Source organism: Delphinapterus leucas, chromosome X, assembly GCF_059928025.1.
Source record: "Delphinapterus leucas isolate spDelLeu-1000000601 "Yukka" chromosome X, BTC_Dleu_Yukka2, whole genome shotgun sequence".
NCBI lineage: Eukaryota > Metazoa > Chordata > Mammalia > Artiodactyla > Monodontidae > Delphinapterus > Delphinapterus leucas.
The window spans coordinates 98,546,169-98,570,375 of record NC_143150.1 but is presented as its reverse complement, the minus strand read 5'-3'; the positions used below and the strand labels follow the sequence as shown (position 1 = coordinate 98,570,375).

The window sequence follows — 24,207 nt, the reverse complement described above, 5'->3', positions numbered from 1 at the left end:
GGTCAAGTAGGGCCTTGCAGGCCAGCGCGAGAACATTGGCTTTGGTCTGAAAGAGGGAATGTGTGGAAGAGCTTTGAGCAAAGGAGTACTATTATTGGACATATGTTTGAACAGATCGCCCTGACTGCTGGGTTGAGAAGAGGGCATGGGGTCAAAGGTGGAGGCAGAGAGAGATGACAGAGATGGCGGCTTAGCCTGGGTAATAGTGGTAGAGATGGCGAAGTGTCTTCTTTGTGCCTTTCTGAGATGACTTTTGTTTTTGTTTATTTGGCCAAGAACATGTGTTACCTAAAGTTAATTTTTTTCCCCACAATACCCTGCCAATATTAGACTTCCGAAGTTTCCCTGTGTGTCTTATTTGGTGGCAGTATCACATATGTGTGCAGTGTAGATATTTGAATGTTGAAAGTTAATTAAATCGCCAATAGAAGTGGGTTTTTTCCCCCCATAAATCGTCTCAGGAGAAAGTTAGGACCACTGAAAGGACAACACCACCTCACTGTTCATGTGAGAATCTTGTTATTGAATACCGCATGCACGTTTCTTCCACAGATTATTTTTTTACTCATTTAATAATAGGTCCTCTGGCATGATGTCTTATCAGCTCCAGTTTCACCTGCAAAGAGGCATGAGTTCCTCCAAACACCCCGCCCCCTCATCCCCCATCAACACGTAGCCAGACAGAGCACCGGCTTTCAGGGATTTCTTCACCGTCTGAGTTCCAGCTTCTGTTTCCTTTACACATGTATGTATAAGGTACATGTATATATGCAGGTGTTTTGAAGATGATGATCCCATATAGAAATTATGCAAAGAACATTTTCCCTTTTGAAAATAATGGAACTCCCAGAGCTAAATCTGTTCAACAACATAATCCTGAGAGACATGTGCTGCTCTGTCAGATTGGCATTCCAGGTCATGTTTGTGGAGTCATTGTTAGGACTAGTTTATCCAGGTTCATTCCCATGCAGTAACTCCCAAGGCCACGGCCACTGTAAGGGAGCTGGCTTTAAAGAAGCGATCACCACTCAGGTCCATCGTGCGTCTACTGAGCTCCCGCTGTGTGCTCACCCTAGGCACAGTGACTGGCTTTCAAATTAAAAATCGGGGCTCATAGTCAGACAAGCGCTGACTCTACTTAAACGGGCGTCAGGACAGAATGTGTGAATGACACGTTGCCTGGGAAAATCAGGCACGGGATGTGGGTGAGGCTTTGGTGGAGACAAAGGAAGTAAAGGACCTTATTTCCTCCCACAAGACCCTTCAAATCTTGATGGACACACAGTTAACAATACAGGGCAAGATAAACGCGTGGTCAGCACAGACTGTCTGTCAACATGCATCAGTAATAGAGTTGTACCTCTTGTTTATAAGCTTACCCTCACTTGAACTTCTCTTAAAATATCTTTTCTTATTAGCGTGGAATTTTTTTTTTTTTTTTTTTTTTGCGGTACGCGGGCCTCTCACTGTTGTGGCCTGTCCCGTTGCGGAGCACAGGCTCCGGACGCGCAGGCTCAGCGGCCATGGCTCACGGGCCCAGCCGCTCCGCGGCATGTGGGATCTTCCCGGACCGGGGAACGAACCCATGTCCCCTGCATCGGCAGGCAGACTCTCAACCACTGCGCCACCAGGGAAGCCCCTTAGCGTGGAATTTGATCCATCTTTTCAGAGCGCTGATCCAGTCTTAGGTCATCTGAGGAATGGAAGTAAGGGATAGTGGTTTCTCCCCACAGCTCTTCCTTCAGTTAGTCGGCCCCTGTTAGGGAGGCTAAGGCTTGGGGCTCCGGCCACTCATCCACCTTTGTGTGTGTGAAGTGGTCCAGTGGCTTTTAAATATGAGTGAGCTCAACTTGGGGGTTCCACGGAAGAGGCGTGCCATAGAGGAAATCCCCCAAACATTGAGCTTCTCTCACTTTAGCCACTACAGCCGATCCTGATTTCTAAGTACATAAATCTCCTTGTAAGTGGCTTTGCTGGCCCCAGTTCCTAATAGGCGTTCACCTTTATGCCGTCTATTTAAATATCTGGGTCATCAGTGAAACCAGAGGTGTGAACTACATCCAGACAGTCTTAACCTCTGGTTTGCTCACTTCTTCGTTTTACACACTCCTGGAGACCAGGAGTCAGAGTAAGACGCTTTCTACCAGTGTAAATCAAAACCTAAGTCCTGTTTCAAACATTTTCAAGGAGAACTCAACAATACTTACAAATGAAAAGCAATGCCAAGAGGCTCAGGAAAAGCTGCCCTTAAAATTTCTCCCTGATATAATATAGAATGTTTCTCAATGTGCTAATAAACATGGAGGGATTTTTTTTTTTTTTAATTCTGGGGCCTTTCTTTAGGGATTTGTTTAAGAGGGAGGAGACCTAAAGTCCAGAATCTTTTAGAATAATATCCAGGAAATGTGAAACTAATTCAGGGCTGCCCATTCTCTCTCATTTCCTAGTGGGATAGTCAGAGGCCCTGATAACATGTTTGGAAATTTCCTGTGACCCTTTGTTGAATAATGGAATTAAGTATAAGGTGGAACCGCTTAGGCTGCATTTGAAGGGGTTGAGTTTTTCAAGTGGTCTGTCACTTTGATAAAGTGGTCTGTATTATGATTTTAGCAGCTGCGCAGCCCTGATTTTCTGTGGTAGGCCTATTTCAGATGTCTCTACAGTGTTCAGACCCAGTTTTTAATTCAGAAAGTACTGTCACCATATTGATCCATTTCCATCACTTCCTGGGCCTCTAGGACATTAGAGATGATTTGGTCTCCAGCCAGCCAGCTGCACGAGCCACTCCCCAGCTCGACTCCCCCAGGCTGAGCACAAAGCCCGGCCAGCACAGGCCCCTGGTAAAAGCTATTGACCAGTGTGGTCTGCACCCTAGCTAACAGTTGGGCTTGATCTTGGCCCCTCTGAGGACCTCTGGGCAACTCAAAGAAACATGTAAAACTTTAGCTGGGAAGGACTCCTGTAGACATCACTGGGGTCAGTCCAGTCATTTCACAGATGAAGAACTAAGGCAACATGACTGGTTCAAGATGGTGGAGGCATGTTTAAGACATCTGGGAGAAGGAAGCGTTGTTTGCTGGACCGACAACATTCCTGCAGCCATTCCCTATGGAATGATAGCTGCTTCACTACGCAAGTGAAGGAAGAGCCTTTGATGAGCCCACAGCCAGAGCTGGAATTCCTGACTTTTCATGTTGCTGTTCAAATCCCTTTTCATATTTCACAAGCATCTCTGATCTGTAAGACAATCTACGCTTCAGACCCTGGCTATATGGTCACTGATAAAATCCAAATAGAACCTGGCATTTGTGACATATCACACCAGGCTCATGACCTAGCTCCTGGAACTTGAATTCTATGAATTGGCTATAGGATGAAATGATATTTAAACACAAAATCTCAGCAGGCTTTACTGGGTACATAAATAAAGAGTGCCATGTCTGCTCATGGGCGCACCTGGGGTCAGGGAACTGTGCTGGTGGTTTGTTTCCCTTTGTTTTCTCTTTAGAGGAGAAAAAAGTACCTTTCTTCCATGTCTTCCACTTCTTCTATTAGCTGCTACCTTCACAGACGTGTCCACTCTGTTCTGTGTCTCCTCACTGTCCCCGTCTTCCAGCATTGTCCTCCCGCATTGTAGTGCCCACCTGCCTCAAGCTATAGCCCTCATCCTTCCCACTGTTCTCCACTTCCACTTCCTGAGACGCGGTCCTCCCTTGCTGTCACTTCTGGCCTCAGCCCTCGCCTGCAGCTCAGACTTGCTCCCGAACTCCAGTCCCACATCCACAACTGCCTTCTGAACCTGTTACCTCTGTGGCTTTTTCTTGCCTCAAACACAACAGAAAACAGAACCTGGACCAGATGGTCTTTGGGTTTCCTGTTGGTTCTCAAACTCAGTTTTAAGAAGTCAGCATTTAAGAGCATCTCAATACTCTCTCTTCCTCTTCTCAACTTCCCTAAATCTTTTTAATGATACCACTAACCTCCCCACCATGGAATGTGTGTCCTCTTCTGCACATATACGCATGCACCCACGCACATATAGACATAAAAATGACAGAGCAAAGGGGTTGAATTGGCTAACATACTTGCCTAGAAAGAAACAGCGCAAAGCATATGTCTTACTGCTCTTAAGATGACAGTGTCATCTTCATATAAAAAGTAAAGCTTGTTGATATGCCAGTGAACTTATGTATTTTTAGATGTCTGGGTACAAGTACAATGCATGACCCCCTTTCTCTTTCCCAGCAACCACTTGTCACCTTGGAAAGCTGGCAGAACGGTGGTCTCGAGTCCAGAAATGAGCTGACTTTCCTATTCCCACTGCTGACAGTTTGTCAGTCACAGGGAGGACCTAATAAACTTCCCGGTGCTTATTTGCCCAATGGCACATCTATAAATATATTTCAGAGGGAATAAGCATGTCAAGTTTGAAATTCAGATTTGTTCTATCAGAATGTCATTGCTGGAGGAAGCACTAGAAATCAGGTTTTTCCACCTCCTGATCTTCCTGAAGGGGGAACTGAAGCCCAGAAAGGTTAGGTGATCTGCCCAAAGTCACACAGCTTATTAATGACAAAACTACAACTGAAACGCTGGTATTCTAGCCCCCGGCCCAGAGCTCTTCCATTCGCCTGCCTTTTAAATATGCTGAATCCCTTTCTGCCACTCATCTGGAGTGAGTTCTCAAACCCACTGAAAAACCCCAATAAATCCTGGTTCTTAGTCTATTTTAAAACATTAAGCATTTACACAAACAATTCATAATAAAATCGTAAGTTGTAACTATGACAGATTCACACTGTTACCTCTTCAAGTTTAAAGAGAAGACCATGAGATTATGGAAGCTGCTGATTTCTCTACCTTCTGGTTGCTTTATCCATCTCTCTAAAATCAGGTCAGAACACTGCAAAGACTGGCCCTCCCCTGCCGTCACCTCAGCACACACGCTCCTGTAAGATACGAGCTGAAAGCATAGTCTGTCGGCTACTTTTCCTCTTAAAATCTAACTTCCAAGGGCCTGTATTTTAATTATCGATGATGTGTATAGAGTTTCCGTGTCAGGCATTTTTCCCCTGAGTTATAGAATCATCTGGAATGGGGGAAGAACATTTCTCAATATCTCAGTGTAGTCGCTGAGAGCGAATTAACCTGTAAACCTCTAGGATAATTGAATTGTAGCTTTCACCTAAAATGGCTGTCTAGCTGAGATTCCTGCCTACAGTTTTTTCTGCATGTTCCTTTCAGCTGGTTTTAGATCCTGTGTTTTCTATCCCATATAACTTCTTAGGGACGAGTGCATCTTCTAGATAGCTTGTGCTTCTATAATTCGATTTTCTGTAATCTTTGTTTTCCCTTAGTTTCATAATACATGGCTCATGAGCCCCGCTTTCTACATGAACGTCTGCACATTATCCTAATGATGCCACAGATTCCTATTTAGTATATTATGTAGTTAAAGAAAAAAAATATATGTGGGCTTTATTCTGTCAGACCCAAACCTGGCACAGCCTTTCATGGGCACAAGAGGAGCGGCTACAGTTTAATCAGAAGGTCTGTGGTCTGAGTGCAGAAGGTCTGTGGTCTGAGTGCACTCCCACATTTTCTTGTGGGCTCAAGAAAATACCTCTGGGGAATGGATAAAGAAGATGCGGTACATACATACAATGGAATATTACTGAGCTATAAAAAGGAATGAAATAATGCCATTTGCAGCAACATGGATGGACCTAGAGATTGTCATACTGAGTGAAGTCAGAGAGAGAAAGACAAATGTATGATATCACTTACATGTGGAATCTTAAAAAAGGCTACAGAGTCAGTGGTTTATCCTACAATCAGATAAGCTGCTGTTTATTAACACATTTTCAAGTCTTTAGACTAAGAGATTGGTTCAAGATGGAGTAGAAGGACGTGGTCTCGCTCCCTCTTGCGAGAGCACCGGAACCACAACCAACTGCTGAACAGTCATCGAAAGGAAGACACTGGAACTCACCAAAGGTGATACCCCACACCCAAAGACAAAGGAGAAGCCACAATGAGATGGTAGGAGGGGTGCAATCACAATAAAATCAAATCCCATAACCTGTGGGTGGGTGACTCACAAACTGGAGAACACTTATACCACAGAAGTGCACCCACTGGAGTGAAGGTTCTGAGATCCACGTCAGGCTTCCCAACCTGGGGGTCTGGCAATGGGAGGAGGAATTCCCAGAGAATCAGACTTTGAAGGCTAGCGGGATTTGATGCAGGACTTCGACAGGACTTGGGGAAACAGAGACTCCACTCTTGGAGGGCACACACAAAGTAGTGCGTGCATCGGGACCCAGGGGAAGGAGCAGTGACCCCATATATCTCGAGCTGTGTTGCAAGCATGCAGAAAATGTCAAGCCACCATGAGATGCTGGGAGTTAAAGAGACCAAGAGACTTAGCCTGGCTGCTGCCGGTGGGCGCCAGGCCTGCCCTCCTGGCTTGTGGTTGAGGCGGGAGCCTGTAAGGTGGCAGGGCCTTCACCAGGCCGCTTGCGTGGTTTACCTACGGGCTCTGACCTGTCCCCTCCTTGGCCACACTCTTGGCTGCTTGCTAATTGGTTCTTCTGAGAAGGAAGCAAAACTTGCATGAGAAAGCCAAAATCGGTGACACACTGCTTGATTTCGGAATTTGAGGTCTCTGAAGATCTGAGACGCAAAATTGCTTTGGCGAGCTCTGAACCCACTCAGAAGAGAGAGGTGAAGAGAACCTGTCCTTTACTTTGCACTCTGTGGGTACTCATCGAGGCACATGTAGGGGTGAGTGTTGCTGTGTGTGTTAACAGGAACCAAGAAAAAAAAAACCCTGCAGACCACAATGACTTTTGTCTTTGGCTTGTCTTTGTATGTTTCTTATCCTTGGTGAGAAGCATTATTATAGCGGGAAAATGTGAATAAGTACTTGTTTATCGTGTTTTGTGGCGCTTCAGCCCTTTGCTTGTAGTTTTTTTCCTCCAACTGCCTGGCAATTTCTTCCAAGACTCACCCCGAGTCCACCACCAGTACCACCACGAAATATGGCTTTCCTCACTTCAGGGTGCACTGCGGCCCAAGCTTTTCCTCCATTGTCTGTTTATTTTCTTCTCCTTTCTCCTTAGCCCTGTTATTTCCCCCAGATTATGATGCCTGCTCAGATGGGCATTCTACCATTTCCTCAGAGATGTCCAGAGGGTGTATAGCAGGTGGATGGCTAACGTGAAACTTCTCCCCCTTTAACTCTACAATCAGATGCTGGTTCATTCATGCGGCAAACATGTACTGGGCATTGACTGTACACAAAGCCCAGAGCTCCTGCTTTTGAGGGGCTCACAGTCCTGGACGTGCATGGGAGGGGGATGGGGTGGAGCATGATGATGGCATATTTCCAAGTAAGTTCTGTTTAAGGAGGCTGGGGGGAGGGCGTCCAGGGTACCCTAAGAGTTTAGGATGCAGACAGGTAGTGATAGGAAGGGTAAGGGTTCTCTAGGTCAGAGGATCATCACGAGCAAAGGTTGAGAAGCAGTCAAGTACAGGAAGTGCACCGAGGACGACTCCGTTTTCCTGGAAGTACACAGAGTTGACAAAGACTAGTGAGGAAGATGAGGCTAAAGACGTGGGTCTGGGCTGTGCAGAAGGACTTGCCTCTGGAGTTCAGGCTTCCAAACACAGAGCTGGCCCATCAGGAATGTTTGAGTAGAAGAAGAGCAACATTGGAGAAGGACTTTCCTCTCTGGCTGGTTTTTAGATTCCTGGCACACAGGTGCTGGAAGAGGCTGGTCTATCCCAGTCTCTACCTCATTCAGAGGAGGAGTTCCTTAGAGGATGTCTGAGTTGGTCAAGGTCAAAACATTGGGTGGCTTTTTCCCCAAGCAATATGGTGCCCACAATGTTGTGTTTGTTTGCACCCACTGGCAATCTTTAAGAGGCACCCTTGGAGGTCTGCAAAAATAGTCTTTTTGCAAAAAAAAAAAAAAAAAAAAAAGAATATGTGTAATTTACATTATATGAACGTTCCAACAAGTTGATATCATAGGCTTTGTACTTTCCATGAGGAGAGGTTTTATACACAAAGCAATGACTGCATTTGCAGAAATTATTTTTTGAAAGAAAAGGAATAAAAACGTTAATATTGTTTGCCTTAAAAGCAGGATTTGTGTTAACTTTGACATACTGCATATAATCTTTGTTAGGGTAGTAAGCGAACTCCATGAAATCACTGGTGACAGAAATATAATATCGGACTCTTATACTTGGTGAGTAATAGACACTTTCATTAAAGCCATTGTGTTCCCAGGGAGATCAGCTAGGTGCTTTGTGACCACCTAGAGGGGTGGGATAGGGAGGGTGGGAGGGAGGGAGACGCAAGAGGGAAGAGATATGGGAACATACGTATGTGTATAACTGATTCACTTTGTTATAAAGCAGAAACGAACACACCATCGTAAAGCAATTATACTCCAATAAAGATGTAAAAAAAAAAAAAGCCATTGTGTTCCAATAATGACCGACACTAGTAGAGTATAGAATGCAGCTACTCAGTGTATGTCTGAAAGGTTACTGAATCTTTGGGGGCAATCATATGAAATCGCAAGTGTCTGGATGAGACATATTCGGCCTAAACAATGAGTAGTTTGAATTTTTTGGTTTTGTTCAGTACACTTACATTGTAATATTTACACCTTTAGGCAGTTAATGCCAGAGAGGGAAGTAGGGGAGAAAGATTCTCTTTGGTTTCATGTTAAGTTACCTCTCAGTATTTACCTGATGGAGAAGTTTTGTTAGTATTTATTTGGCATGTGAAAGACCCTGTTTTATAAAATAGAGGTCTAAGACCCAGAGGAATGAAATGTATTTGTCAATGAATATTAAGCCTTTACTCTGTGCCCGGCACTGTGCTAAAGCGTTGAGTAATCAAAGATAGCTCAAGCGCTGTCCTTTCTACCTAATGTTCACTGCATTCTTACCCCTAATGAGTAGAGAGTTGAATCTTAAATTTCGATTTTAGTGGAGGAAAAGCATTTTGTTTCCATTTGGAGGGGTATGGCAGAGGTGTTCAAGGAAGGTACTTTCTTTAGCAACCACCAGGTGTCAGTACAGGACTTGGAACTCTTGGCAACAAACGCATTCTTGGCTTTCCTAACTCACTAAGGCCGTGCCCATTTTGACTTTTCAAAGGCGGTAGACCTCCACTGGGCCACTTTCTCCCAAATATTAGTGTCAAACACTTTCTCCTCAAGACTGCATCACATTCCTTCACCTTTGCCTTATAAAAGTAGCACAAGTTCCTCGACCTTTTTCTACTTTAAAGCTTTTAATTCTGTCTTTCATGGTGATGGTTCTACAAAGTAGGGAGGCTATCGGGATGGGGGTAGGGGAGTTTCACGAAGCTCTTGTTGCTTCCACTGATCCCATCCCCCAAACCGGTGGAGCCCGCTCTCGGCTGATATGGGGAAAGGTGGAGGGTCTGTTCTTTTTCCTGCACAGAGAAACAATCTGACGGTGGAGCCTGATGGCTCCAAACTGCAGAAGGAATTGTACGGAGAGAAGCTCCTAGGCATCTCCACTGACCCAGCCATTTGCTTCCTCTTGCAGTGGTATGTGTTCACGTACGGACATTAAGGAACAGTGTGTTTGCTGACTGACAGGGGAAACCTTGGAGAGGCGGGTATTGATTTGTGTCATACAGGTTTTCACCAGTTTCTCATCCTGCCTCCTCACTTTTTTTTTGTTTACATATATATAAATAATTTTCTTACATTCTCTTCCATTATTGGTTATTACAAGATAATTGAATATAGTTCCCTGTGTTATACAGTAGGTCCTTGTTGTTTATTTTATATATAGTGGTATGTATCTGTTAATCCCAAACTCCTAATTTATCCCCCATTTTCCCCTTTGGTATCATAAGTTTGCTTTCTATATCTGTCAGTCTGTTTCTGTTCTGTAAATAAGTTCATTTGTATCATCTTTAGACTCCACATATAAGTGATATCATATGGTATTTGTCTTCCTCTGTCTGACTCACTTCACTCGGTATGATCATCTCCAGGTCCATCCATGTGGCTGCAAATGGCATTATTTCGTTCTTTTTATGGCTGAGTAATATTCCGTGGTGTACATATAACCACATCTTTATCCTTTCTTCTGTCAGTCTTTTTTATTTGCCTCCTCACTTGAATGGGCAGGCTGCACAGGGAGCTGAGGCATTTGGTGTGGGGCATCGGGGGATAGGGTGGGAGAAACTGGGGAAGGGCTTCCTTGGACATCCAAGCGTTTTTCGAGCCTCATAAGATGTCAGAAGTGGTGGCAGCTGGAGGGATGTCAGTTCGAATGAGCTGCTCAGCTGTTGGTAAACTGAGGGAGAGACGGGCTGGGGAGCTAGAGACACAAAGTCAGCCGCTGGCTTCAGCAGCTAAGGCTCCTGGGGTGTGTGGCCTGCAGGGGATGGAGAGCCAGGCATGGCACGCAGCCCCAAGTCTACGCCCTGAAGTAAGGGCCCGAGTGACGCAAGGCTCTATGGTGCAGACACACTGTGGGGATTTCCTTCGGGCCAATCAGCGCGACTTGACAAATTGTAGTACAGCTAATTCCAGGCACTATTCAGATTCTGTTGTTTTATAGTGAATAAAATATTGTAAGTAAGGCAGCACATCAATAGGGATTCAAATATAGTTTCAGTATTTTGCTTTCGTAGAGATTTTCGTCATGATAGTTAAAGAAGATCACCTTGTTCTTGAGAACGTCACGTAGGATGTCTTTAAAATATTCCATATACACACATGCCATTGAAGAGGGCGGCTGACATTCTTACTGGAGTCACGCCCAGCTCTGCGTTGAGCAGCAGCTCCCAGACCAGATCTGGGAAGGCTCTCAGACCTGTATTAGGATTGATTGATTGATTGATTGAATTAATTTATTAGTTTATTTATTTATGGCTGCGTTGGGTCTTTGTTGCTGCGCGCAGGCTTTCTCTAGTTGCCGCGAATGGGGGCTACTCTTCGTTGCGGTGTGCGGGCTTCTCATTGTGGTGGCTTCTCTTGTTGTGGCGCACGGGCTCTAGGCGTGCGGGCTTCAGTAGTTGTGGCACGCAAGCTCAGTAGTTGTGGCGCACGGGCTTAGTTGCTTCGCAGCATGTGGGATCTTCCCGGACCAGGGCTCGAACCCGTGTCCCCTGCATTGGTAGGAGGATTCTTAACCACTGCGCCACCAGGCAAGTCCCTAGGGTGTACTTTTTCAGCAGCTTTTTTCTTTTAAAGTTATTTAGTGTTGGCTTGACTTACAGTTGATATGGTACCTGCATATGGGATTGTGTAAGGGACAGATCTAGTTGTCCAAAATCAAAGTGTCTTTACTGTGTGGTGGCTTTAGTTCATGGGCTCTGGCCTCTCCCACTGCTTCAGGAAATCCTACAGCAAGTGCCTGCTTGCTCCCGGAAACTGGAGTCTTCAGATTCCAGCCACATTGCTCTGTGTTAATTCTCACCTCTCAGCAGCAGTCTCACACTTCTCACTCCTGCTTTTTTTTTCAGATCACTGGGGTGATCCTGCTGGCCGTTGGAGTCTGGGGCAAACTCACTCTGGGCACCTATATTTCCCTTATTGCCGAGAACTCCACAAATGCTCCCTATGTGCTCATCGGAACTGGCACCACTATTGTCGTGTTTGGCCTGTTTGGATGCTTTGCCACATGCCGTGGTAGCCCATGGATGCTGAAACTGGTGAGTAGGTCACAATATAATACTTCTTTCTGATTCTGTTTTGCAAAAATATAAATCACGTGAAAGCAAAGTGGCCCTTCTTGAAGCCACAGACGAGTCCTTAATAGTCATTGACTCTAATTTTAGTGCAGGCTTTTACCTAACCCACCCTTTAATCCCCTAGAGGGAGAAACAACCCCAGATACAGCCTGACACACAAAAAAATCCCGTCCTGGTCCCTCAAGGTAGATGATGACAAAGCAGTGGCCAGCGGTTCTAATAAGCCATTTATAGCCTTGTGGCAAGATGCCCTGTTCCAGTTTTGAATTCTGTCTTAGAAATCTCTTCAAGCATGTGATGTGCAGCCTTGGTGGGTGAGGCAGCACCCCGAACACGAGCAGCCTTTCATTTCCAGGTTCCCAGTGGAGAAATACTTTTCTGCCTCCTTGAGCTGGGCTGTGCTGGGATGCGCGGGCACGCTCTCCTCTACGCCTGCACAGCCTGGCTCCGTGCAGTGGGAGTTGAGCTAAGCCAGAGCTTCCCCACTCAACAGACACAGCAGTGATGTTTCCCAAAGGGTAAGGATAGGCTGTTGAAAGGCTGCTGCTGCAAGTCTTAACTTTCTGGTAGACCAGTTGCCTAATTCTCTAGTCTCTTGCCTGTGCTTTTCATTAGTAAGAGTTTATGTGGAAGGCTTTCCCAGATAAAAGGCAGCAAGCGCCTCTCCTCAAAAGAAAATTTTGTTTAAAAGGATTTCTTTCTCTGAAAGGGGAGAGTAGAGATTCCCTCGGTGCTGGGTGGCCCGTCCTTTCTTGTTTAGCCCTAGATTGCAGTAACCCATGACACCGTCTAGCGACAGATACGGGTGTGAGGGTGATTCACTCCAAAGGAAGCACCTTCCAAATGGGCACTGGTCAGTCTCTTTGTTGGCAACCTGATGGAGGTCGTGCTTGATTTGGCCATTTTCTGTCCTGAAGACCGTGTGGGAAGCTGATAGCCTGGCCACAGCTAATCCTTCCAGGTTGGTGGAGAAGCCGTAGTGAGACCATATGGAGGCACTTCTGCTGCTGTCACCTCCATTAGCACTGTGAGTCTACCTTCTAGTACCTCTTATAGGCGCTAGTGTTTCCCTTTGGTCTAGTGTTGTAGTTTTCAACTTTGATCTGTGCCTGAGTCACCTGGGCTTTTTAAAAACACCTCTGCCAGAGGCCAACCGCCAGCCAGTGGAACCAGAAGCTGTGACGGCCAGGATCTGGCTCCACATTTTCTGAAAGCTCTCCAGGGGTGCTATTGCACAGCCGGTGCTGAGACCCTCTTCAGTACAGTGAGTAGCAAGGGAGGAATTAACTCCAGAGGCATGGAAAACAAACTGCTAAAAAGCCATCTGTCCAAACAAGAAGGGAGGAGACCTGGAGACCTGACTGACCCTGATGCTAAGTGGCTTAAGTCTTGAGGGGCAAGGATGTAACCTCTTTGGGCCTCTGTCCCCATTTATGAAAGAACAGTATTGGATTAACCCACCAAGGTTTCTTCCGGCCCAAAGACTATGGCTGAAGCGGGCAGGAGTGGGCGTGCAACAATGGAGCAGTCATCTCTGGCTTCTTCTGAAGGTCTCATTCCATGCTGCCATTTTCTCCTGACGCTTGTGAGCTTACTAGCAAGTGACCCTTTTGGCGAGTAGAGAAGTTTGGGGGGCTTGGTGTTGGTTTTGGTCTTCTAAAAGCTATCATTTAGTTCCTTTCACCCGCTCGATGTTGTCCTGTGTGCATGCTCCATTTTATTTATTCCTCACCACCGCCATAAAATTCAGGTTGTGTTTTCATAGTTCACACAACTAATGTGCAGAGAGCTGGGACGGGAAACCAGATAGGTGTCTTTCGAAAGCCAGGACTGTTTCCACTCCAGTATTTTCATTTGGAGAAAACTCGAGCCCTGCCACCTGGATTTAATACAGGCTCTCCCCAGCAGGCCTTCTGAAGGAGGAGCAGCTCTCCTCTGGAAGCTTCCAGAAGCAGAGAACCTCCTAGGGACGTGAAACTGCTGATCTAGCTGAACAGAGCAGAAGTCACTTGATTAGCTGTCCATCTAAAGTTTTACGGTCCTCATTTAACCTCATTAATTGCAAAACAATTGAAAATAACTCTTTTCACGCTATGGAGGCCCAGAACCGCGGCCCCTTTCCTAAGAGCTACACGGCAGAGTCAAAAGTTCTTTCTCCCACCTGCGTGCTGATGGTGGAGTCTAGGCCTGGGGTGAGAGTCTCCCTAGAGTAAATTGTGCTTCTAATTGCATTTTGTACCAAGCTGAGAGAGAGAAGTCGTGTACATGGAGCCTTCTATTCATAACTGTGCGTTTGATACTTTAGTGTTTTCAGCGTGCTTTCAGCGTGCGGAGAGACTTTTATTAATATTTTGAACTAAACCAGCATTTTAAGGCGGTATTTCCTCCTTTGAATATATGTGCCCCTGGCTGAGAAAAATAATTTATGATCCCATGCACACATATATACTTTACAAGACATACGTACACTTTACAAGTAAGCAGTATGGCCACGTGCAGTGTACTCAAATTCTAGGGCATCACCAAAGGCCATTCCCAACATTCAGGAGCGTTGTATTTCATTTTGAGATGAGAAGAAGCAGATTCTAAGACATATGCCTCGTAGGAGAGGAATCAATTCTCTTTCCTTTTATCTGCTTTTCAGTCACAAAAATGGAAACCCTTAATGTCTCAGAAGTACCATATAACATCCCTGAACTTAGGCACTTGCTCGCACGCGCACACACACCCACACACTTGGAAAGTACAGGAAGCATGAAATGTGTAAGAAGCACTGGGGGTTTTAGATGCTTGCGAACATTGTGGGTCAGCAGCGGAGCTGATTTGCTTTTCAAAAGGCTATCAACTCCGCAGGCAGAACAAGAGAGGTAAGCGACCCACTGCTGCGGGTGCCGCCGCATTCAGGCCGTAGTGAGGAAGGGTATCACGTGGGCCTGTGCACATCTGGGCCGCTCTGTCAGAATGGGAGGGATACAACTCCAAAGGAAGGGGGTTTGAAGCCACTTCATAGGAGATGTGCTTAAGGAAACAGGAGGGCTTGCCCGAACTGAGAGAAGCAGCCGGTCCCTCCATGGCTGTATTCACACAGACGAAGGGCCGTGGCATGGAAGAGAGGTCACACTGGTTCTGGCGTCTCCTGAAAGCAGATCCAACACCAGTAAGTGGAATTTACAAGTAGGCAGACTGTGGCCAAGCGGAAGGAGCCTTTCTGGCAATCGGAACAGTTTAAAATGTGAATGAGCTGCAAGGGTTGGGCGGGAGGGAGTGGCCTCAGCTTGCAGATGCCAGGTGACCCTGGTGAGGAAAGTGGTCTAAAGGACTCACAGAAAGGGTGGAACTGTGTCCTGTGCCCTCCAGAGTACTTTCTACCTCGAGGAGCCTAACATTAAGAATAGTGGATACTTAGTTGTAAAAAGCCCTTCCAGATTTCTCTTGGTTGAGCTGACAGGCATGATGCCGGTCCCTGGATGCGCTGTCCTCAGCCCGTGTGCCCCCAAATGCTTATGCACATTAAACAGACACACGCTTATATGGAGGCTCGCATGGGAACATCTGGAGAAGAGGATTTTTCCACTTTTCCTTCTAGGGAATATGACAACTTGTCTAATTCCCCCTGACAAGAAAGGACCTAGCCCAAAGAAGCACTGTTCTCCCCCCGCCATATCTGACTGTGTCCTTGTCCACTTGCTTTGCAGTATGCCATGTTTCTGTCTCTGGTGTTCCTGGCTGAACTCGTGGCTGGCATTTCTGGGTTTGTGTTTCGTCACGAGGTGAGTATACACCAAGTGGAGAACTCAGTTCAAGGGTCTTTGGGAGGAGGATTTTTGAAACGTCTTGGAATGTGTAAAGGATGCAGAGAAGCTAGCTGGCATCTCCAGTGGTATTTGCTAGTTTCCAAATGCCATGTACTATGAACTGAAATGCCCAGAAAAATTCTACAGGTGGGGATTTCGCCAAACTTGAAACCTTAGTTGCTGACCCTCACTCTATTTCTTTATATAGCTGTCGCATGAAAGGATTCTCCGCCTTGTTGGATTTTTTGAAAATCACTTTATTTTTGGCTGCGTTGGGTCTTCGTTGCTACGCACGGGCTTTCTCTAGTTGCGGCGAGCGGGGGCTACTCTTTCGTTGCGGTGCGCGGGCTTCTCATTGCGGTGGCTTCTCTTGTTGCGGAGCACGGGCTCTAGGCGCGCGGGCTTCAGTAGTTGTGGCTCACAGGCTCTAGAGCGCAGGCTCAGTAGCTGTGGCGCACGGGCTTAGTTGCTCCGCGGCATGTGGGATCTTCCCGGACCAGGGCTTGAACCCGTGTCCCCTGCATTGGCAGGCGGATTCTTAACCACTGTGCCACCAGGGAAGTCCTTTCTCCTTCTTTTAAAAAAGTGACCTTCCATACAGATTAAATACCTTAAAAGTAGCCACTTCAGCAAGGCACAAATGTATATCCGTATATCAAGATTTCTCAGAGGCCACAGGCAAGCCAAACAAGTCGTTGGCCAAAGGCGAAGTGCTGCATTTCCCCTAAGCAGCCTGTGCTCTACTGTCTCCTCCCTAGAGCCCCTGCGGGGCGCCCCCTGCCGCCCGGGGGTAAAATCCACACCCCAGTGGCGAGGAGCCCTGTGACTTCGCTTGGTGGTGTGGGAAAAGGAGAGAAGACAGTCACGATTAAAAACCCCTACAAAGCTGCACTTTTTTATTTACATGTAAAATTTGAGATTTCTACAGCTGGGGAGAATGACTTTGAATCCGGTTTTGCGATCAAAACTGCTAGTTTCAAGGACGCTCCCAGCTGCCCTTTGTCACATGTGGCCATCCTTCCATGTCCTGTCACTGAGGCTGCTCCATTTGGACAACGTATGGATGCTAACGCAGGGACGAGCTGCTCTCACGCTGTCCGTAGCTGCCGTGGTATCACTTTTCAGATGTGCATACTGATGACAGGCCGGAAAGTGTATACGCTACAATACAGTTCTGGTTCTAACTCCCCACTCGCCAAATTCATTATTGTTCCCTGTAAATAACGGTAAAGATAGAAGCAGCTACACATGTGTCCGAATGGAAAGAAATAGCAAGACGGAGGCAGGAAAGTCAGTGAGGTCGAGTGTGATGATAACTGTGGGTCTTGAAGTCTGGCATCACCTGTTCCCAGGCCCTGCCTTTGTGCTTGGCCAAGCCAACTTCCCAGTGAGCCCGCCTTAGGTGCTTTCTCCCCCCTCTTCCCCTTTATCAGATGTGGCCTCTCAGATGCCAAGACGGACTTCTAGAACCATTTCATGTGGGCACTGCATCCAGAGCTAGATCCCCCGTTCTTATTCTCAGCTGAGGTAAAACCTGATACCTAGGACCTGAACATCCTCGCCTGCCTAACCGCTTTTCACTGAAAAACCATTTAGGGAAGTGGTGGCTGGGGGTTGCAGTGCCACTCTTCGGCCACCAGTAGTGGTCTTGAGTTTGGCTAAAGAGTCAAACACACATGACGAGAATAGGTCACAACCTAGCAGCATTGACTGAGGAGGATACAGTAAAGGAAACACAGCTTGCAGGCAGGGCAGCAGTGGGCTTGTTTCTTCAGTGGGAGTCCTCAAAGTGGTCCAGGCTCTAGTCTGTGTAGACCTGCCCACACCTAAGAGACGATGCACGTGCAATGAAACGAGAGGACACGGCTGGGCGTGGCAACCACCTTGGCTTAGAAGCTCCATGTAAATAGTGTCTCTTCATCTCTTGTAACTGTCCAATGGGCATAGCGTCCAGTATCTCAGCAAGGAATGCGCCTAGTTAGAAGAGTCACCATACTTAGCCCTAAGCTTCCCACCAGGTAATTATTGTCATTTGCTGAAGTCCAAGGCCAGAGTCATTTCACCAATCGGGGCACTTTTCACCATAAGCGGGGTTGCCTGGTAACACACCTGATGCTCCGCCTTCAGTAGGTTTCCAGGAAAACAGAACTTGAAAGATAACCCAAGGTCAAATGTGTTCACAGAGAAGGAGAAAGGGTTTTGCTAACCATTTATTAACAAGTAAAGTCCATGTCCTTTAGCCTCTTTTTCTCATCTCAATGAAGACAGGTAAGTGAAAGCTGGTTTTGCCCCACTCCTGTATGGTAGACTAGGGATCTGATTCTGGTCAAAACATCGGTGTTCCTGCCCGCCCCACACACAATGGCCTGTCCTTTGTCATTCTTCTGAGTAAGGGCAGAAAAAGTTATAGAAAGAAAGACAGTAACCAATTCCAAGAAAATAACTAGAAAACCATCACAGACAGCCCTTTCCGAATCTGACTAGCCACCTGAGTGGCTCATTGAACTAGGCAGGGTTCCTCCGGATTGGGGGTAAGGGAACATTTTTTTTTAAACTCCTGAGCTAACGACCCTGTTGGCCGATCTTCTGAGCTCTTTTGTCTCAGAAAACAGGGCATCCCCTCCCTGGCCTACATTTATTCAGAGACTTTCAGAAGAGGCTATTTTGGGGTGGAAGTTGGTAAGAATCTGTGTCCGTCTGGGCTGCAGTGGACCAGAACCACATCGCCCCTTGTCTTCCCTAGATCAAGGACACCTTCCTGAGGACTTACACTGATGCCATGCAGAATTACAATGGCAACGACGAGAGGAGCCGGGCCGTGGATCACGTGCAGCGCAGCGTAAGTTCCAGGAAGGAGATGGGGCTGGCAATGGCCTGCGAGGTCGGGCCTTGGACTTGTGGGCTGCCGGTGACGCTGGACTGGCGCTGTTTGCTCTTGAGCCCCACTCTCCGCCTCTTGGCCCAGTTCCCTTTCCAACAGTGGACATCCAGTACTTTTTCAGGGTCCGCGTATCCAGGTAATTAGTGCCAAGGAGGACCACTCCCTCCGGTTTGCTTTTCATCCGTAAGGATGTGAGCATCCCAAGGAGAGCTAGTTTGCCCTTAAAATCTGAAGCCTTGGAACAGTGAGTGTAGGACAGCCTGACTTCGAGTTGGCTCCCTAAGACCAGCCTTCTGGAAATGGTGTCTTGAGGCTGGGCGGTGAGCTCAGGTGAGCTGTGTTCACCGGCTTGGGCGGTGCAGTGGGGTTGGAGAGCCGATCTCAGAGCAACCGAGGATCCTGCAGGCGTGTGAATGGCCTAGGCTGCCTGGTGCTTCTCAGAGGATATGAGGAAAGTGGTTGTTTCCTGCCTGGAGGTGCTCAAGCCTGACTGCCCATCAGGATCATCTGGAGAGGTTGTTTTGGTTTTTTTTTGTTTTCGCGGTACACGGGCCTCTCACTATCGTGGCCTCTCCTGTTGCGGGGCACAGGCTCCGGACGCGCAGGCTCAGCGGCCATGGCTCACGGGCCCAGCCGCTCCGCCGCATGTGGGATCTTCCCGGACCGGGGCACGAACCCACGTCCCCTGCATCGGCAGGCGGACTCTCAACCACTGCGCCACCAGGGAAGCCCCTGGAGAGGTTTTTGATTGAGGGGTGTCTTTTATTGTTGTGTTGTTTTGTTTTTACTTCAGAAGCAGTATTTTTATGTTTTTGGTAATTTATTTTGCTAGAATCTCAAAGTTACCCAGAAAAACTGCAGGAATAGTACAAGGAGCTGTACCCCTTTTTTTACCCAGATTCACCAATTAAGGATATATTTTGCCCCATCTGCTTCAATATCCTCTATGTCAGCAGTTGGCACATCTTTGCTGTAAAGGGTCAAGTAGTAACTATTTGAGGCTTTGAAGGCCATGCAGTCTCTGTCACAGCTACTCAACTCTGTAGCACAAAATCTGCCCTAGACAACACGTAACACAGAGGCACAGCTGTGTCCCAGTAAAACTTGATTTACAAAACCAGGTAGCGGGTGGGCTGTAGTTTGCCAACACCAACTCTCTCTCTTCCTCCATGTGCAACTTTTTCCCCTAAACCATTTATGCACGTATTAGTACAGATCTTGGGGAGAGCTTTCTAAAACCATTTTGGCCTGAGCTCCCCATCGACAGTCCTGATTCAGTAGATCTCTACGTCTGTCTCTTTAGCAGCACCTAATCACGCAGGTGATTTTGATGCTTAGCCAGGCCACAGAGCAGCTGCTTGGCTTTGGGAGGTGGAAACCAACGCAATATGGCATCTAGGACTCACTTCGTCCGCTGAGTTCACGTGGGTATGCCAGTGAGTAGAATTGTTAGTGGAGCTTCAGCTCATCTTGACTCACCAAAGCCGTGCCTGTCGACTTAGGGCCTGGGCCCATGTTTTTCTTTTAAAAGCTGCAAGGCGCTGGGTGCAGAGACCACAGTGCCTTTGATCTGCCACACTTAATTCTTTTCCTTTTCCCGTTAACAGCTGAGCTGCTGTGGGGTGCAGAACTACACCAACTGGAGCACCAGCCCCTACTTTCTGGAGCACGGCATCCCCCCAAGTTGCTGCATGAACGACACCGATTGTAACCCCCAGGATCTGCACAACCTGACCGTGGCCGCCACTAAAGTGAACCAGAAGGTACTCGCTCCCTCTTGGTCCTGATGGGACTCAGTGGTGAATGTTTGGGGAGGGCTTTTTTGTCTCTGTGAAATTATGACAAATAGGTTAGAAATGATAGTCTTGGAGAGAGTCAGGAATCTTCCTTTGTGGTTCTTTCTGGCCAGGGAGAGGCACTGGGCTGCCCACTTCTGAAGGAGAAAGCCGTGCCTCAGCGAGGCTCTACGAGGCATAGTTAGGAAGGGTTAGCAAGTGGTTCCTGTTAACCCTGATGCTGATGTCAGGGAATGTGGCCTTTCTTCTTTCTGGGTGTCTGTCTTCTGCTTGATGTACCTTGGAAACATGAAATTATTCCCAGCTGGGTGCCAGTCCTCAGCGGAAAGAGGGAGTTGACAGCGTCTGCTTCTGCGAGGAGGGTGGCCTTGATTTCGGGGACTTCACTGCCTTGGGAAAAGAAATCAACAACTTCAACTCACTCTCAACATCCTGACTCCCAAAGAAATTAGAGAAAAAAAAAAAAACTGGCCGAGAGAAATTTGAAAGTTAGTACGTAGTAGAAATGAGGGAAATGAAACTTAGGTAGAGGAAAGGAAAATCAATTCTGTATTCCACTCTGCAGAGAATCTGATGAAGACATGATACAGCTGTGTGTGAGGGCTATCTATTCTTAAACATTTAGGGAAATGCCAGATAGAAACTATGTCTTGCTGAAAGAAAAGGGAGGAAAAAAAACCCTACTGTCGAGTTTACCTGTGGTTATGCCGCCATCAGGTAAATTTTCTTTTCTTACTAAGGTAAAGTTCTAGTTTTCTTTCTTTTTTTTTTTTGGCCACGCTGCACAGCATGTGGGATCTTAGTTCCCTGACCAGGGATGGAACCCGTGCCCCCTGCAGTGGAAGCTTGGAGTCTTAACTATTGGACTTCCCTGGAGTCTTAACCAGGGAAATCCCAAGGTTCTAGTTTTCTAAGGTCTTCAAAATTCTATGGGATCTGGGCCAACTACTGAATAATCCACAGAAGATAGCCATCCTTTCAAGATAAGAATGTTAAGAGATGGTTTCTATATTTTACCCATGTAATGTTGGTACCTGTAGCAGAACTGCTGCAAGGCATTGTTGCCATATTCTGGAAGCTCCTTTTGTCATTCTGGGCTTATTACTTGGCTGTTGGTGTGGTGAGGTAAGATGTTCAGTACAGACAGCTTCTTGTGTGAGCTAAGAGAACATCTGTTCCAACTGGAATTTTTTATGAACCCAAAGTTTGAGGCCTCCTTCGCCTCTCATCAGCAAGGTGACTTCTGGTTTCTTCATGGACACCTCCACCGAGCATCCGTGTATGTCATTATGCTGCCATTGTATGAAGTGCTGAGCAGACCTGGCACTCAGTGGATGCTCCAATGTACAGAAGGCAAGACGTGCTTTATGGAGTGAGATACTGGCACAGCAGAGCCTCAGGAGGTCCTTTGTAGAGGCAGCAATCATCAACCTTGATAAAAGCCTTCTTTCTGAAAAAAAATTTCACCCAAACTACTTCTTTTGTGAAAGTTGAGGGCTTCGAAGTCAGGACCACAGGGTCTGGAGTCAGACTGCAGTTTAAATTCTGGCTCAGCCACTTGCTGGTTGTGTGATCTTGATCAAGTTACTTAACCTTTCTCAGCCTTGTTTTTCTCATCTGTAAAATGGAGAGAATAACAGTTCTTGCCCGTTAGGATTGATAGGAGAATTGAATGAGATAAAGCATCTAAAGCACAGTGCATGGCAGAGAGTAAAGGACAAGATGAACGTTAACTGTAAGGTTAAATGGTAGCTGTGGTGTAAACGTCACGACAATAACGGTGATGTTTGTCTTCCACCCTACCACCCTGTGCCTTTTATTAGAAATGATGCAGCAGGTCCTTGTAGGGAGGGTCTTTTGTTTGTATTCAAAAGCAGGCTTAGAGGCAGATCCTATAGTGCATCTCTAGAATCCTCACAGTGATTTCCAGAAAGATAGGGGAGCATTTTTTCACTTCACTGATAACCTACAAATTGGCCTCGCTCCCAGCCTCCCCCCCCCCCACAATCCTACTTTACATTTTCCTGGGTGCCTCAAATACCTGGAAGAGATACTTCTCTCTCACTTCCCTTTTACCTCCAACCTGGCTCCCTCTGTGGGGAGAAAGTGAATGAAAACTGAAATTTGCCTAGGAAGTTTCATTAGATAGTCTCATTTAATGCCCACCTGAACTTCTCAGACCAATTATTTCCCAGGCCTGAGTCTGTGACACCTCATCTATAAAAGGTAAGCAGTGCGGATGGGGTGGAGATGTGGAGTGATAGTCGATGCTCATAAAGGTTAGCCTCCCCAAACTGACTCCCTCCCCCAGGAAGATTAACTCCCACCATGTCCTAGTTCTGTGGAATCCTGTTATATAAAATACACGTATTCTCAGTCCCCATAGATCTTTTAGTGTCTTGAACCCTGTGCCCTGATTGATAGCACAGAAAGGTGGCTCTGGGCTCTTACCTGGCAGCCTGAGAAACCTACCTTGTACAAATCACTGGCAGAGGGCAGGAAGGTGAGAGCGGTTAAGCAGGATATTTATTGTTTTGTTTTGAGGACAGCTTTGATTTTGGTTTTGCTAAGCACGATGATCAAACATCCACAGGTTCAGTTAGCTAACAGCATTGACCGACCCCTACCCCCTAGGAATTCCTTGCCTTTTTTTAAAGAGCCAGGGCAAGAGGAAGAGAGTTATTCTGGTTGGCAGCTCCAGAGGTACCTCCTCCTCCCAGTACCTGCCTGGAAGCAGCCGTGCTACTCCTGCTACTGAAAAGCCTGCCACTTGCAGGTGTTTCCCATCAGAGGCCCTGTTGATTTAGACTTGCTGAGAGGGTGAGCAAATTACCTGTTCTGTTTCTGGGTGTTTCCTAGGACATTTAGCAGGTCTCTGTAGATTGATCTCACGCCTGACAATCAGGCTTTCATTTTCGGAAATTAAGAGAGATCGTTGTGGGTAGATAAGAGAATTTTCGGGGAGAATTTGAGGTGGAAGGCAAACGTGCGCTGGGGTTGTAGGATCGAAGCAGTTCGGGCAGTCTGCAGAGCTAGGCCGAGACCTGGAAAATGGGCTTGTGGGTCCATAGCGTGAACAACAGAGGAAAAGCTGGAGAAGGAAAGCATTTATTACAACCTGGGTCTTGTATCGTTTAAACAACAATGAAGAAGCTAAAGCACTTTCATCTTTTCACCTTAAGTAACTCTCTTATTGCTATAATTTATTAATTTGCTCTTTGTTTAGAGTGAAAAAGGGTGGAGGAACTTTTCTTAGCGAAGAGTGCTTCTCAAACTTTAATGGGCACGTGAAACATCTGGAGATATTAACATTCATTAAAACTCATTAAAAATGAGTAACTCCGGGATCTGGCAGATTCTGGTTCAGTAGGTCTGGAGTGGGGTCTCAGCTTCTGCATTTCTAACAAAATCCCCAGTTAATGCTGCTTCTGCTGCTTGTAGCAAAACCCCGGTGCGAGGAGCAAGGTTTAGAGAGAACGATTTTGCCACAGTAGTACTAATGCCAGGCCCTTACTTCACTTTTCTGTTTTCTCTTACTGGTTGGAGTGGGCTTTTCAAAAATAATGTGACTGACTCTGATTTCTACTCCATTGTGGGAGATTTCATACTTTAGAAAACATATTCGCCTTACGTGTAGAATTAAAGTTCACAGCAAAAACAAAAAAAATAGAAAAAATAACCCTATTCCCCCCCCCCCGAGAAAAAACCAAAAACACCTATCCCAAACTATTTTGCAGAGTAAGAAAATAGCCCACCTCACGTCTCTCTGGTTTTTATTACTGGGTTTGTGTTTCCGTATTTTGAGCTGATGTAACACTGGCGGTGGTCTGAACTTCATTCCCTGGCCCGAGCATCGCTGTGGGGAGGAGATACAGCAATGAACGACGACCAGCACAGAAAAACTCTATCTTAGCTGCTGCCATTTGGGAATATCCACCTCTCTTCTGGCTTTGACTTCTTCCTAACCCGAACTGA

General features: G+C 46.6%; 1 protein-coding gene and 1 long non-coding RNA gene across 3 annotated transcripts in view; one reads left to right on the top strand and one right to left on the bottom strand.

Annotated features, from left to right (window-relative positions):
- TSPAN7 (tetraspanin 7) overlaps nt 1-24,207 on the top strand; it is a 137,891-nt gene that overhangs the window by 100,715 nt on the left and 12,969 nt on the right. Inside the window, exons 2-5 of one of the 2 annotated variants that reach the window (XM_022565607.2) lie at nt 11,534-11,722; nt 15,457-15,531; nt 18,299-18,394; nt 20,044-20,199. In XM_022565607.2, the coding sequence (XP_022421315.2) occupies nt 11,534-11,722; nt 15,457-15,531; nt 18,299-18,394; nt 20,044-20,199 (516 nt within the window). The remainder of the gene's footprint in view (nt 1-11,533; nt 11,723-15,456; nt 15,532-18,298; nt 18,395-20,043; nt 20,200-24,207) is intronic. The other variant, XM_089904635.1, reaches the window with a different exon arrangement.
- LOC111170461 (uncharacterized) lies at nt 20,171-23,992 on the bottom strand. Its single transcript, XR_016391385.1, has 3 exons — nt 23,066-23,992; nt 21,267-21,849; nt 20,171-20,622 (listed from the first exon to the last, which is right to left on the bottom strand). It is a non-coding gene; the product is annotated as an uncharacterized LOC111170461 (long non-coding RNA).